General features: G+C 50.9%; 1 protein-coding gene across 1 annotated transcript in view; it reads left to right on the top strand.

The window, feature by feature from the left end:
* The window catches only part of HYDIN (HYDIN axonemal central pair apparatus protein), a 172,307-nt gene that overhangs the window by 108,487 nt on the left and 49,346 nt on the right, over window positions 1-14,474 (top strand). Inside the window, exons 24-30 of the mRNA XM_067302835.1 lie at window positions 4,819-4,923; window positions 5,118-5,220; window positions 7,716-7,832; window positions 8,594-8,803; window positions 10,695-10,832; window positions 12,964-13,141; window positions 13,654-13,778. Coding sequence (XP_067158936.1) covers window positions 4,819-4,923; window positions 5,118-5,220; window positions 7,716-7,832; window positions 8,594-8,803; window positions 10,695-10,832; window positions 12,964-13,141; window positions 13,654-13,778 — 976 coding nt within the window. The remainder of the gene's footprint in view (window positions 1-4,818; window positions 4,924-5,117; window positions 5,221-7,715; window positions 7,833-8,593; window positions 8,804-10,694; window positions 10,833-12,963; window positions 13,142-13,653; window positions 13,779-14,474) is intronic.

The raw sequence follows: 14,474 nt of genomic DNA, 5'->3' as shown, positions 1-14,474 counted from the left end.
CGAGCCCTTGTAGGCTCATCTTTGTAGGATGAAAGAGGCCTCCCAAGCCCACCGAGTCTGGTCCCTGCAATCCCAGGCTCTGTCCTGTATTATCCCTTTCACAAACTTCTTGAGATCCAGCTTTGGTCATCTGCAGGCTCTACCCTAAGGAGAGCGTAGGTGGAGAACATCTCTGTTCCCGTGGCTAGGAACTTTCTCCCAATTGCCTGGAAGCACTTGGGACTAGCTTGTCCTTCTCAGTCGAATGCTGGCGTTAGGCTGAACTAGTCCTTTGCCTACTCCTTGCTTCCGAATGCTTGCAGTGGTCATGGCCGTGTCCGTCGTTGTTTGCCGAGCTCTCTGCGCTTGTCCTCATGAAGACATCTCAAAAATGGCTCATGTCTTGGCCCCTGACCCAAAGACAGTTTGAGCATGTCTCTCCCTCTTTGTTATCAATTAAAGGAGCTGATACAATCACCTATCTACAGAGGTAATTTGGAGTAGCTGGTCAGATTGTAATTGTGGCTGATTAAATAGAATCTTCCAAATTACACTCATCGTGGCTTGTTTAATTTTGAACAAAGATGACAGATTGTATTTATCGTTAGAGCTACTGATTTGCTCAGAGACCTTTGGCCAGAGTCTGACTGAGAAGCTGCCAGGAACTTCCTCCTGCCTCACCTGATGCTTATAAATCCTGTGGCTGATGTGCAGAGCATGAGGAAGGACTTAATGGGTAATGTTTTGCTATCAGTAAAATCAGTGCAGGTCAGAATAACTCCAGTAAAGTCAGAGGAGACATCTCCCAGAGATACAACTTGCCAGGGATATGAAGAGAGAAGAAAATACCACTTCATAAGGATGAGCTCCACAGAAGATTTAAACACCAAGTTGACCGTGTCAGGGATCACCGAGGAGAGCTGCAATGCAGTGAAGTGAAGCAAAGTGTCATGCAGATATCAACATTTGTGGGGACAGAGCTTCTCAAAAGAGCAGGGATGGCTTCTATCTGGCACTTCTCCTCATGCCTGTCTGCAGGGCGAGGTCTGCTTGTGTGATTGCTAAATAAATGGAACAAAAAATGGAAATATACTGTGCAAGGTGCACACTATATGAGAAGGAGCTGAGGGGCCTCCAGAACCCCCTGTGATTCTTAGCGTAGAAAGTGAAAGAACAGTTGAGATTTGGGATTTTTTTCAGATGCACCCAAGCACCTGCCTTTCCTGTGGGCTTCAGCAGGAGCTGAGGATGCTCAGTGCACCCAAAAATCGAATCCTGCAGCTCCTGCTCAGCAGTATTGGAGAGCTTTGGTTGCTAACCTGGGAACACAGCATATTTCTCTTCTTTTTCTGTAGCGATGTCCCTGCTTCTCTCCCACAATTTCTGCTTTTGAAAAAAAAAGTAATAAACTCTCCCTCATCTCTTAAAAGTAACATTTTGACTCGGCTAAGTAAGTCTCTTTTAAAACCGCATATTAACTGCTAGTTAATTAATGCTTGGTCACAGTAGGATGGCCCCAGGACCACTCACTGCATTCAGACTAACACCAAATCCAGTTTAATCATTTCCAGCATGTACAAAACAGAAGACGGAAAACTCAGACTCACTGCAGTGGCGTTGCTTCTCTTTTCTGTCTCTCCACTGCCTGGTTTGAATTTCAATGGATGTTTCAGTGAATACACAAATTTCATCTTAGCAAAGGAACTTACCCTAGCAAGGGAATTGTCTTCAGGGCTTTAGATTTGGCTTCCCACTTTTGTTTTTCTTTTTTTTTTTTTTCCCTGTAAACAGAAAAAAGTATATGTTCCTTAATGTTCAAATTTGCAGCCTGGTGGAGTCTTACAGGTTTTGTATGAGCAGGAGCTGAAAATATTGTAAGGCATTGGAGGTTGCTGAACCAAACCCCAGCTGTTAGAGAAGCATCTTGGTCTGTTCAGTGCTGGCAGTGTTTTCCTCTCTTGCTGTTTTAGCTTCCTGGAGCCCAAACCAGAATATTGCTGTCTCCCAGGAGGTAGCGCGTTGACTGGCGTGGCTAGTAAAATTACCTAGGACTGTAAGATATTTCAGCTCTTCCATTTAATGAAAAAAGGTGATTGCTTTCTGCCCCGCGCATTTGCTGCTGACTGGTGGGGCAGGGGCGTTCCCACTGCAGTGCTGTGGTTTTCGGGCACCTGTGCCAACATCCGATGGCTCTTGTGCAGCCGGAGCTGGCAGGCTCCCATCGTTGCGTGTGAATCTTCATGTTCGGTTTTAGGAAGCGGTGTGATTTCTAGCTCCTCTATTTTGGGAGGGTGTGGGAGGCAGTGTGAAGCTGTGTCCTTAACGGGCTCAGAAACCAGGAGGCAAACTGAGATTTTTCACAGCACCACTGGCAATGGTGGCTGGCACACGATCGTCCCGGAGCTCAGCCTAGCCCGGGGGACACCTCTTGCCGTGGTGTTGATCTGCCCTCGTGCCTGTGAAATCTCTGCTCCAGATGCTTTTTGTCTCTCAGCTCCCTGACGAGGCCAGGAAGGTACAGGCGCTGTACCATCGGGGATGAAGTACTCGTGCCCACCTTCCTGAGCTTTGACTTTCTGTGTGCGTCACTGAAACCTGTGGCCATGGGGCCGTGCGGAGCTGCCAGAGCAAGGTCACGTCTCTGTGCAAGGTCTGTGTTTGGATGAAACTGATTTTCCTCTCTCCTTGTCCAACGTTGGGAGCCTGAGTAACTAGTTGAACCTCAGGGATGGGCTGTTGGGTGGCCAGTGTTGGATGAGGTGGACCCAGGAAGGTGAACACCTGGTTTCCAACCCATCCAACTTCAGGCCAACCTGCATAAGTCAGAAGGCTCCATATCTCCACTCCAGCATGCAGACAGAAGTGTCTCTGAACCCTTCAGCACCTCTCTGGGGATGGGACGGGTCCCCTCTGCAGCAGAGACATGCGGGTGCACAAGCCAGTTTCTTCCATTCACCACCTTTCCTGTGTTCACAACTGCTTCAGGGATGCCCCAAAAGTCCCTATTCATTTCAGAGAATGAGCTGGCTGAAGACTGGGCTGGGGCTGAGTAACATTAGTGTTATCTTTGCCTCTTATCCTTCCTGTTCCTTCTGCTTTTCTAAGACAACATGCCTTCCTTCAGTGCCAAGAAGATTTATTGTCCCGGCGGTCAGAAATAAGGTACCTCTCTATTGACACCTTCGATTCCTGGGGGTGCATGTGTGTATCTCATTCCCTCTGTTTCTGTGTTACACTTCTTGTTATTCATTTTGACTTTTCCCCACTCATAAGAGTCACTCAGTGTGTTCTGTGCTTCTCCTCAGCAGGACTTGCTAATCACATCATCTCCCCGCACCAGGTCCCGGAGGGCTTCTACTTTAGAATGAAAAATATTGTTATTGTCTAGGCACTGTAAGTCCCATGAAGTTGCCTCAAACCATTCTATGAAACTAAAGGTAATTTAATAAATGATTATGGATTTTCCGTCTTGTGGCTTCGCCTCTCCTCAGGAGCTGTTATTAACCTGCAGTGTCTATCAGAGGCAACTCTAAGAGGCATGGCTTCATCTCCTCGCTAGGGTGGATTGAAGCTAGTGGTTTAGGTACGGCCACCACGGCATCAGCCAGGCAACGTGCTGAGTGGGTGCATGGACAAAGTGCCCGGAGCACTTGAAGGAGCTCCGGGCACTGGCAATTTGCCCCAGCCCTGAGCTGAAGTCTCTGCACCCCCAAGCAGCTCGTTTCCATGTCGCTCCTCCTCTTCCGTGCAAAGTCAGCCGGCTGCTCCCAGCGTGCTTGCAGCAGCGCGTTAAGCCAACCTGCCTAGGTGTGTATCGAAGCTGCGCACGCGAGTGCTGATCTGGAAACAAAAGCCAGGCTTAGCTAACAAGCCACAAAACTAAAGACAAGTATTCAGCTGGGATCATGGCATCAAGGTAGTTAGGCATCTAATTCCCATCTGGGAAGTAAGCACAGGGATTCTTTTAAAAATCTGCCTGTTGGACTATGGGGGACGCTTTTGCGGTTGGTTTGAGTGTATCCCTCTAAGCCCGTTCTTGTGGTATTAGAAATATGAGCAGAGTTACAAATCTAACTGCGAGCGCAATTCAAAACTGGGAACTGAAGCTCCTAAGTTATCTAGAAACACATGAAAATGTGAAGGTATATACTTTTTATTGATTGTTTTTGGCCCAACTGTAAACTCGGACGCTTTTGTAAAATGAGCTGTTGAACAGGTTTGTTGAATCATTTACCAAATTGGTCCTCAAACAATTTGCATTTAGCAACCGCTGCGTGCAGCGGGGAGGTAATCACACCAGCGGTAACTGTCACATAGTTTATAACCTCGTTGCAGCAGAATTGCTGCCCTTTTAAAGAGAGGCGATGCTATAGCCGTCGTTTTACAGCCGGAGAATTTAAGCGGCATGTCACAGGCAAGGATTACCTGTAGAGCAGCAGGCATTGAATCTCATCAAATGAGATTTGCAGGGTATTGATCAACAATGACCAAAATTTCCTTTCCTAAAGCCAGTGCTAATTGCTGCCACTGCTACTTTGGCTCGCATTCGCAGGGATCAACGGGCTGGTTAATTGTGAATCTCTGCCTGGAGTTGCTTGACGTGGTTTTCCATGTCACTGGTGGCCTTGCCTGTGCCAGGATGTCTCGTGACATGGGGGTACACCTGACATGTGGGGCTTTATCGTGGTCAAGGCTCTGCTGGGTCTTTTTGCAGCATAAAGCCTTTACCTGTTCTGTCACCGGGCCCCTTCTGGGGGCCTCATCCTGCTGAGGGGCCCCATGGACTCATCCCTGGGAGGTCTCATGCAGGCCCATGTTCGTATTCATTTTGTTTTCCAGGTTTAGCCCTCCAAATCCTACATTTCTCATCAAACACCAAGCACTGAAGGAGGAGGAAGCCCGGACGGAGCACTCGGCAGCTGCGGAGGGCAACCACTCTGTGAGGTTAGTACCAAAATACCTGCATCAAAAGGGTGACAGAGGGCTCCGGGGCACTGCCGTGGCCTGAAAACCACATTTCCAGAGCGGGTCCCGTCACCAGGAGCAGCGGAGATGCCTTCCCTCAGAGGCTCACGTGGGGGTGGAAGTGCAAAGCTTGGGGGACTGGCAGCCTCACCTTGTCCTCCCTTTCCCTGTAGAAGCTCCAGGGACGGGAACATGGAGAAGCAAGCTGACGGTATGAGGGCAGCGGGGGATCCTGCCCAAGAGCCTGCAGGCACAAAGGACTCCCCAGAAACGAAGGTAGATGTTCTTGTACGCCCACCGCCTGCGTTGTCTCCCCCAGCTTGCCACAGCAGGACCGTGCTCATGCCACCCTCCCTTTTTACTGTCCTGCTGTCTTGTGCCCTGAGAGTGGGGTTGGCTCCTGGGGAGGGTGAAATAGGGCAGTTTTGTTTGCTTTGAGAACCTACTCAGATTCTACTGACCCAGGTTGGGGTTCTTTGGTTTGTTTTTTTTTTTTGCAACATCAGATGAGGTTTCCAGTGTCCAGTCTGCACCGAGCCACACCGTCTGCTGGCCTCTGTGTACTGCCCACCAGCTCGACCGCAGCCAGAGCTGCCCGTTCTCACGCCTCTGCCTTCCTCTGAGTCCCGGCATTGCAGCGATGCCACATGCTTTTGTGAAACGAGACCTTGCAAAGTCACTGGCTCTTCCTTCTGGCTTTGAAAATACCCTTTGACTTGCTGACCTTCCCTGTGAACCTCACTGCTTTGGAGCTTGACCTTGGAGCTAGTGGCTACTTATTCTGCATCCTCTGGGACAGAGACTGTTTCTGGGGCATTAAAGCACAAAAGCACAAGTGACAAAGCAGGAGAGGTTCAGGAAAAGCTACCATTAGCATTAAGTTCAAGGAGAAGGGTTGCACCTGCTCACATAAAAATACTGGCAGTCTTAACATTTTAGCTCTGCAAGTTTTTTCTTTATCAAGAGAAATGATACCCTATGGCTGTAAAGAACAGTATGGCCGAATGTTTTTGGACAGAGGCATGAAGTCTTCCTTATTTCCTACTTTGTTGCTATGTATGCACAAATAAACCAGGGACATTCATGTGGACATGGCTGAGTAGGGTACAAAGTTGCCTCAAAGGGTGCATCTGTATTGCAATTTTTTCTGCTGCTTATGTCATTGTATCAAGGTGATATCTGTGTAACCTTCCTGGGGAGATGGAAGATCAGAAGCCTAGAAAAAACATGAGGGATTGTGAGTTTGGAGAGGTCCTGGTAGGGCAGGAAAGGTTAATAATCCTTTAATAATCCACATATTTTTTCCTCTTGTAAATTAATGCTAAGGAAAAGGAGAGAGAGGCTATGGGTTGTCAATGGTATTCTCAGAGCCCTGTGCTACCAAAACTAATAGCAGTGGTTGTGTGTTAGCTGAAAACTCTATAACTTATTGTCGAATGGAAACCAAGCTGCTGTATAAGGCCAAAAACTTTCAGTGGTGTGTGCACTTCAGAGTGTGTCAAGGTTGGCCAAATTCTACAATTCCCTCCTCCCAAGAGCAGGAGGAAATGTGAGAAGACCCAGCCATCTCCAGTGCCGTACCTATTGGGGGGGTCCAGCCTGTAACGGGTCTAAGGATGTCCCATGAATATTCTTGCAGACACTGCTGAAGTCAAGGCCACAGCACAAAGCACTTCTTTACAGTAGTAAAGAAGCACAGAGATTTCTACAACATATTCTTAAACATCAAGGGTAGTCACAAAGCCCTCATTTATAAATAGGAGTCAAAAGATCAGGGACAAGGTCCTTCTGCAAGACGACACCTTGAGGTGAAATACCACTGAACCAGCTCTCAGTTGCTGCAAGACAGAAAAATATCTCAGGTGCCTTTTCAGAAAGGTGCCATTCAAAAGCATCCTCAGCTCTCTGGCACTGACGAGTGCATCAGATGAAATCGAAGCACCGTCTGAAACAGGAGATTTGTGCAAAGCACTTTCTAAGACCTTATTTTGCTGTTTTTAATGCTTCTCATTGGCAGCTGCATTGCCATTTTTGTCAGGGAAAACCTGACCAGTTTGGGTTTGGGGTTCTTGGTGTGTTCCCCGTGCAGCATCTGACGTGCAAGCAGTCAGCGTGCTGCTGTCATGAAGGCAGCAGATGGTGACAGATGGCTACTGCAGACTCACCCAAATGGCGATGTCCAACCTGGATCTTCCTTGTAGGGTACAAGCTTGGTGCTGATATGTCAAGTGGGAGAGAGAAAGGGAGCCTTCCCCTGGCTGGTGTTAATCTGTGTCCTTCTAAGAGTGCAGGAAGTGGCAACGCTACTGACAACTGCAGGAATAAATTAGAGGTTGTCACTGTCCACTGTCATGCCGCCTGTGTCCCGTCCATGTGTACGGCATGCATGAGCAAGCCAGGACTGGCGCGAAGGTGCGACATGCCCTTGGGGTCTCTGCCATGAGTAAGCGCTGCATATACCCACCTCTTCATGCAAGCTTGTATATAGCAAGAGTGGGCCGTGCTGGTGCCTGATCTTAGGTTTGAACCTACGCTTAGCTGATGGCATGAACATACCCATACATGATTTGCACCCAGGTACCATCTCAGGCTGCTCCTGGCTTTACTAAGTTCTTTCTTATACATCAGAGTGCCCACAGGAGTCATCTCAGTGGGTTCAGCAAAGAGTCTGTGCAGGTGGGGTGCAGATGTAGACCCTGCTGCAACACAACATTGCGGTCTCACTTGGACCAGCAATCGGCTTACTAGAGCTCATGGTGTTTGTTTTGCAGCTGCTAACATCCACTGCTAAGGAGGAGAAAAATGCTGCGGAGACTCAGAACCTAGTGGGGACCGAGGAATTACTACCAGTCGTGGAGACAAAACCATTCACCTTGGGGGTAGAGGAGGTAAGCAGGAGTCTCACTTGTTGCTGTGTCTCGTTTCTGTGTTTCTAGTGTGGCAAACAGTTATGTAGCCCCCCACTCACATTCGTGGCCCTCGGTGCTGCTCGCAGCGAGGCCTCACACCCCTCCAAGCACACCATCGTGCAGTGCTGCCAGTGCTGAAGCAACCGTCATTGGAGAGGCCGTGTAGGGCATGTTGATGTGGAGGGCGTTGTTCATCCTGTTGTTATTAAGCAAGCGGTAAATAGAACATTTCTGCAGTGATTTTTGCTGTAGCGTCTTAACAGAGAGCATATTATATTATATATTATAAGATCGAAAATGAGAAGTATCAGGGGTCAAATGAGCTGGGTTGGAGTCCTCCCCTGGCTCTGAGGACTGTCAAATTTGTGTTTCATGTTTCTCTTAAGGGCAATAAAAGGTGCTTCTAAAAGCAAGTTCCGCAGCAGAGAGAATTTGTTGCTGCCAGGAGACCTTTCAAGTTGCCTTAATGTAGTGTATTAATTAATCAATGTGTTAATTAATTAGTGAGTATGGGGAAAGATTTTCCCATGGTCCCTCTACTGGAAAGTGGAATTGATGGAGGAAGAGGTTAGGCTAAGTTTGTCTGTTTGAGGAATACGTCCCCCCAGCTACGTCTGGCCATCGCTCCAAGCCATTCAGCCCACCACCTCATTCGAGAGTCAGAGGGGCAGGATGGCTCTTCTTCTGCATCCATCTCGATGCTCGACGTCTCAGTCTCCCCTCTCCTCCACTGCCTCCAGGTTTTTGATATTCTGCCGCTGTACGGAGTGCTGCAGCCAGGTGAGAGCCAGCGGGTCGCGTTCACCTTCTACGGCCACACGAACATTGTCGCCCGCGTCACGGCACAGTGCAAGGTGGAGGGCGGCCCGACGTACAAGATCGCGCTGAGCGGGGAGGCTTCGCTCATCAACTACCTGTTTGACATCAAGGAGATTGACTGTGGGCTGCAGGTATCGCGCACTGTCGCGAAAGTGACCTCCCCAAAGTGTCCGTCGGGAATTCCTCCCCTTGGAGGTTGTGCAGCTCCTCCAGTTTTGTAGGAGGCAGGCGGAGCAACTCCGCTGCTCCCTGGGGCAGAAGAGGTCCCAGCAGCGATCTCGAGAGGGACATGTCCCGGAGGCATCCATGCGCTGATCTGCTCCTTCAGTCTGAGGCCCGTAGATGTGTTGTTTGGGTTGCAGAGGCTTGAATAACGACCAAAATAAACCCACGAGGGAGTTATCTTGAGCTTCCCCATCCCTGTAGCTGGAGGAAATTTCCCGGAGCTGAAGCACTGATTGGGAAAGTTGCAGGAAGACTGATACCTCTCGCTCTGGGTCCTCCTTTCCTCAGTGATGCTGTTTGGCTCAGTGCTGCAGCGTAGTTGGGGAGGTGCCAGGAGCCTCTCGCCAGCCCTGAGCCCTCCCAACTGAAGCCTTTGCTAGGAAAATCATGGGTGCTCCCTGCTCGAGATTAGAGAAGTCTTGGGGTTTCCGGTGTCTTCAGGCCATGTAGTGGTAGCCAGGCAGAAGAGAGGTTTAGTAGCACATGTTATTCTGGGCAAGGTCAATAGCTCTTCCAAGCTGGTGACACGCGCTCTGCTCTTTCCTGCTACAGATTCAGCATTTTCTAGCCCCGTTCTGCCTCTTGCTGTGCCTTCTCGCACAGACTGCGTTTCCCTGGGGGCACGGTCAAAAGCAGCCCGCTTGCAGCAGCTTCGCGTGTTTCCTCCCCCTGCTGGGCAGCGTAGCTGTCCCTTTTCCAGCCCAAGTTACCACTGCATTAGCAACATTTCAGTTAATGAATTGCTCAGTTCTCAGCAAAAGAGGTTCTGCCCAGGCATCCAGTGCTGCTGGTTCAGCTGGTGGGTGGTAACCTGGAAAGCCCCTTGTGCTTCTGTGATTTTAATCCTGGGAGACTCAGACCCCGTAGCTAAACCCCAGAATAATCCTTGCTTTCCTTACCTTCACTTAAAACCCCCACAGATATTTCTGGCTCTTTGCCCTGTGTGTATTGCACTGTCTCCCTCCCTTTCTCCTGTCACTGCAAGCTCTGCACATACTCATCTGCAGGTGCCTTTTCTTCTGAAATGTCTTTGTGTTTCTTTCAGACAGTGACAGGAGGACCCAGGGATCACAATGCACCTGTGACTTTGCCAAAGAGAAATGACGTATTAAAAATGAGGCAAAGGAGAAAGGCTGAGAGAACAGCCGCTGGGATTTTGGCATTGCTGCATGGAGCAGTTGCCCTGATCTACCTTTGTTTTCCGTGGGGTTTTTGCAGAGACTCTGGCTGGTCCCAAAGCAGGACTGGTTCCCAAAGGAGGAGCAATCTGAGACCCAGAGGAAGCCCTGGGGAGCAAAGCTTGCTGGGGGCTGCGGGGGTCTTTGCAAAGCAGATTCTCTCTGCTAGTTAAGGGCTGCTTGCTAGATAGGAGAGGCCAGGCTGGGGGGTATCCCCTGCCCTATACTGGGGGAACCAATTACAGAATAAGCTTCCCACCGGAAGTAAAGTTCCTTCTTTGCGTTTCAGTTAGCTCTTAGATTATACCGTAGAGCCGGAGGGCTTGTATCCTCTTTGGTTTCTTTGTTACTGATCTTTACGCAGTTGTTGTTGCACCTCTCTGTGCTCCCATGACTATTTGTCCTCTGTGGAGCTCTTGGCCCCTGCAGTGCCCTATGGCAGTGGGTTCCCCAGGTTAACAGCATACTACCCAGGAGAGTCCGTGCCTTTACCTCCTCTAAATTCCCTGCTTCTCACTTGCATTAGATATTTGTGTGATCCCGTGCTATGGAAAGCGGGAGTGGATTCCCAGCAACAGACCTGGGTCTTCAACCTCCCACTCCTCCGTCCTCTCCCCAGCTGTTCAACGAGGTCTCTGAAGCGAAGCTCACCCTGCAGAACAGCGGGAAGGTGGGATTCAAGTACACGGTGCTAAGCCCCAGCGTGGCCTCTGCAGACAACCCTGTGCCTGGTGTGCCCCTGGTCTTGCCGGCCACGGTGAGTACGAAGGCAGCCCGAGCGATTAAGCCTGGCCCAGGCGGCGGGAGAGCGCTGTGCTGCCCGGGAGAGGGGTTATAAATCCAGCCGGGAGAGAGGACACAAGCAATTGCGGCCAGGAGCACAGCGAAGGTCAAGCAAGCGCAGTTTGTAATAGACTCCCGTAAGGGACTCGGAGCGGCGGGCGGCTCTGCTATCGTATAGCGGCGAACAGCGGGAGGCACAAGTGCTTCGGTAGCTCTTTGGGCCCCGGCTGCTGAGCTCTCTGTTTGCGCTGACACTGGAGCCAGATGGTGCAGGCAGGGTCACCTTACCCAGGTGTGCGATCGGACAGGATTTAGTCCTTGCCCCTGCCCATACCAAACCCTGCCAGCATGAGCCAAGTGAGACTTCAGTGGTGGTTCTGACATGCTGAGCAGGAGCTCTCCACCCCAGCTCCTCGGTGCTGCACAGATGCCTTCGTGCCGGCGCAGCATTCCCTATCTGTGTCCCTTTTTGCGGTAGGAAGCCAAATTGCTTTCACTCCTGAGTTCACTTGCCTGTCTCCTATAGTGGATGGGACACTGATGCCCTCTTGCTGCAAGCTTTTGGAGACACAGCTCTGTTTGGGCCCGCGCAGAGTTGGTGCCGTAACAGCATCGGTCTCCTGGCAGCCCGCCATTCAGCCAACGCGGCCAAGTGCCTGCTTGGCAGGGCTTTTTTCTCCTGCAGCTGTGTTGTGTGTTGCTGTCGCTCTCATGCTGCCGCGATCTCCACAGCCCTTAGCCTGGCCAGATGCTGTGTGCCGGCCTCATTTAGTGCACGCACAGCACACGGCTCCAGGGAGCTGTGATGCATGGAGGAATGGCTCGAGGGAAGAGCGGTAACCAAGTGTCCGTGTGGCTCCTGCTCAGCTGCTCCTCCCTGCAGCCTGCCAGGGAAGGTCTCTTGGGGTGCCGGAGAAGACAGGGGAGCAGGGGGCTGCCCTGCCTGGCCCAGCTTGCAGCGTGTGAGCCAAGAAAACCTGCGGATGCCTCCCGTCGCCCAGAGCAATATTGCGGTCTGCTTGCATTTGCTCTCTACCTGGCTGGCATTAGCCCAGCTCAGCGCTCCAGCAGCCCTTCTGGAAGCCCAGAGAGGAGGTGTCCTCCCCTGTGACATGTTTGCTCCTCGGTCTTGTCCTAATCTGTGCTCTGCTCCAGCATTTCCAGAGAGGTACATTTACAGATCACTGTGAGTTCAGTCTCACGTGCTCTAAGTGAGCTGTGCTGGCAGGAGACGTCCTGGTTGTGATATGTCAATATGGGCTCAGAAGCAGCGTCTGGCCCCTTCACTCAGCCTGGGAACCACTGCCATGCTGTGACAGGAGCTGCCAGCCCGGCAGAGGCGCAGGCGTTTTGCTTGGCCTCGGTAGCAGCTGGCAAAAGAGCCTTTATTTATTCGCAGTCTGGCTTGGCTAGCAGAGGGTGAACGTTTTTAACAGAAGAGCTATACTCCTGCTGAGCAAAGGGCAGCCTGTGCAAAGTGACTCCATCTTCATGCCCCCTCTGAAGGACGTGCACGGCTCATTGCTGCAGTACACGTGCATCAAGTGCGATGAGTGTGCCCATCTCCGGTGTGCCCTTGGCACGACTGGCTGTGCCTCGCTCTCGTGCATCTCCACACATCCATCTGACTGCTCTGGCAGGAATAGCACATTCCTAGTTATCCCTTTCCAAAGCCCAAGGGCACCTACAAGGGCGAGGGGAGTCACTCTGCACAATATCCTTGAGGAACTCGGTCCCTCCTCCGGTCTTATGATTTTTCCTTGGACGCAGGTACTGGAATAGGGAGGGTGTGAGGCTGGGCATCTGCTGTGTCCAACCTGGAAGGCCCAGGAAAAGCTGGCCCCAGTCACCAGTGTTATTTCTAGGAGATCTGCAGTGTGAGACTGAAAGCTCCCAGGGTGTACAGCCCTTCAGGGTGATGCATCCTGGCCTAGGAGACTGGAGCTCTTGGATGCAAAAAAGCTAGAAGATGGTGCTGCCTGACTGTTCGTTTTCTTATCTTTGACAAGCTGCCTTCCCTTCTCAGTATGCATGTCTACCATCTGGACCACCCAGCCATCAAATGGTCTTTGGCACATTCCCTCCTCTTTTCCCGCACCCTGCAGGGTTACGTTGGGTCTGGTGAGGAACAGCTACTGAAAGTCTATTACCTGCCTGGAGTGCCTGGAGACTTCTACAGGACTTTTCAGATCCAAGTGGGTCACCTTGAGCCAGAAAAAATCTCCCTGAAAGGAGAGGGGATCTTTCCCAGGATCTACATGGATCTGCCCAGGAACATCAAAGGTAAGCGCTGCCTGTCTGCTCCCCAGGAGGGTTCCTCATTTTTCTCCCATGCCATAGGGTAGCTGCACACCCACTTCCACCAAGTCTGGAGATTTTGGGACTGTCAGACCAACACTCAGCCTTCTGGTTGTTTTTTGAGCCTCTAGCAGACTCAGTCCATATGGCCGCTGCCCCGAGAACCCTCCTGCGGAGCTTGCCAGTGTATCTGTCAGAGGCCTGGAAAGATTGTAGCTAGACAGAAATGCTTGGGAAAGCTGTAATGCAGGCTGGTAGGGATTTTGGCAGAGACAGATTCGTGTCAGATTGAAGGGGATGAGATGTATCTATATGGGGAGGAAGATGAATGGAAGTGAACATCATGATCCAGAGAGGAAAAGAAGCACCCACCTTCCATAGCTTTCCTCCAGAGTGTGCGAGTGCAAGAGGACAATGTCAGGCTGAGTGGGGCTTCCCAGAGTAAATGGGATCAGTGCTGTTTGCACACTTGTATTTTGCATGTTTTCTCCCTTCAGGAAATGTAAAATATGAGAAGCTCCTCAAGGAGGCAAAAGGAAAATTGAAAAAAGGCAATCGGAGAGAAGAAGTCATTCTGCAGAAGGCCACGACTGTGGAGCCGCACATGGACTCAGACTCCATGGTGAGAACTGCAGCTGCCCAGTTTGGCACGTGCCAACGCCCCGCTGCTTCGGCTGTGCCCCTCACGCTCCGTGGCAGGCTGGCTTGTGCCCTGCCGGCACCGGGCCGAGATCGTGCTGCAGCGCAGCATGCTCCTGCAGGTAGTTCCCGGCCTGCGAGCAGTCCCTACTGTAGATGCACGAGCTTCCTGATGAACGCAGGGAGAGATCCTGAAGGCCGTGCTCACGTCATTGAATATATGATACTTTGTGATGGAAATACAAGTTATTGCTGGTGTATTTGTTGCTCACAAACCAAACCCTGCCAAGTTTATGCAGTCTAATAGCAGCTATTAGTCTGAGAGCATCTGACTCACTGTGGAAGTGGGGCACTTTCCCTGGTGCCCTCAGCAGAGTGCCCCACGTCCCCACTGAGCTACTCCTCAGTGTCTCTTGTGACGTGAAAACCTGCTCAGGGTGGGACTTACGTTCCCAGCAAGCACCCCAGTTGCATTATCTCTCTGCCTCCCTGCTTTCCCCTGCTCCTGGTTAGCCAGGACACTGCAGGATTGCCAACCAATTTGCAGATCCTTCCCTTCTCGGTGCATTCTTTATTTGAATGCAAGAGAGCATTTAAAACACAGTACCATTGCACTAGATTGGATCAGATCCTGTACCACTGTAGGAAGCTCATCACTGCCCACAAGCAGGTGAGCAGA

Source organism: Apteryx mantelli, chromosome 10 (assembly GCF_036417845.1).
Source record: "Apteryx mantelli isolate bAptMan1 chromosome 10, bAptMan1.hap1, whole genome shotgun sequence".
NCBI classification, from domain to species: Eukaryota; Metazoa; Chordata; class Aves; order Apterygiformes; family Apterygidae; genus Apteryx; species Apteryx mantelli.
Note: the sequence above shows the minus strand (reverse complement) of the source record. Positions and strands in the feature narration are given on the sequence as shown.